This window comes from Myotis davidii, unplaced genomic scaffold (genome assembly GCF_000327345.1).
Source record: "Myotis davidii unplaced genomic scaffold, ASM32734v1 scaffold358, whole genome shotgun sequence".
Lineage (NCBI taxonomy): Eukaryota > Metazoa > Chordata > Mammalia > Chiroptera > Vespertilionidae > Myotis > Myotis davidii.
Window position 1 is genome coordinate 673,526 of NW_006290768.1, and position 1,011 is coordinate 674,536.

The 1,011-nt window shown below is 59.3% G+C and overlaps 1 protein-coding gene across 1 annotated transcript in view; it reads right to left on the minus strand.

Annotated features, from left to right (window-relative positions):
• MYH14 (myosin, heavy chain 14, non-muscle) overlaps window positions 1-1,011 on the minus strand; it is a 76,732-nt gene that overhangs the window by 62,666 nt on the left and 13,055 nt on the right. Inside the window, exon 7 of the mRNA XM_015564002.1 lies at window positions 43-181. Coding sequence (XP_015419488.1) covers window positions 43-181 — 139 coding nt within the window. The remainder of the gene's footprint in view (window positions 1-42; window positions 182-1,011) is intronic.

Consider the following 1,011-nt stretch of genomic DNA (forward strand, 5'->3'; position numbering starts at 1 on the left):
ACATCTTGCCTCCCCCTCCCGCCCCCCCTCTTCATGCCCAGCTGCTGTTTGGCGCCAGGTATCCAGGCAGCGCGCTCCCTGCACTCACAAATCGGGAGGAGTTGTCATTCTTCACCGTCTTGGCGTTGCCGAAGGCCTCCAGGATGGGGTTGGCCTGAAGAAGCTGCCGCTCCAGCTCGCCCTGGGAGGGGGGCACCTCAGTGAGAAGGGGGCAGGAGATGGGGGCCTTTTGTGTGTCTGGGTGTGTGCCCACCTCCCTGCATCCGGGTGGGACCTGTCAGTCTACGGTGAAGGGAACTAGCAACCATCTCCAAGACATATTGTCGAGTGGAAACAAAGCAAACAAAACAAAACCCTGCAGGACAGTACCTACAATGTATCAATCTACGGTAAAGGGAACTAGCAACCATCTCCAAGATATATTGTCGAGTGGAAACAGCAAAACAAAACTAAACAAAACCCTGCAGGACAGTACCTACAATGTAATCCCACTGATAAAAAAACAAATTGAGCCCTAGATGGTTCGGCTCAGTGGATAGAGCGTCGGCCCATGGACTAAGAGAGAACAGGTGGCAGACCCGAGGCCTGAGCGCCAATGGGCACCAGCTGCTTTCCTATACCCACAGGAGCCCCTCCTACAGACGAGGAAACGGAGGCTCAGACCGGTTCCAGAACTTGCTGAAGTCCGCACCGCCCGCAGCCCCCGGGCCCCCAGGCCCCCAGGCCGGAAGGATACAGGTCTCGATGTTGGCGCCCACGATGTACCCGGCGACGTCGAAGTTGATGCGGATGAACTTGCCCTGGGAGGTAAGCGCATGGGAGCTTAGCTGGGGGTCTGAAGAGCAGCCCTCACGCACACCCCCCCTCCCGGAGCCAGGCCTGCCTCTTGTCCTTCTCTCCCTGCACCTGAACCCCGCCCCAGTCATGGGGTCTCAGTGGGGGCTCCCTGGGGAATCCAAGGTCCAGGCCCCTTTGACCCAGGCCCCCAGCCCCGCTAGCCCCTCCCCCCTC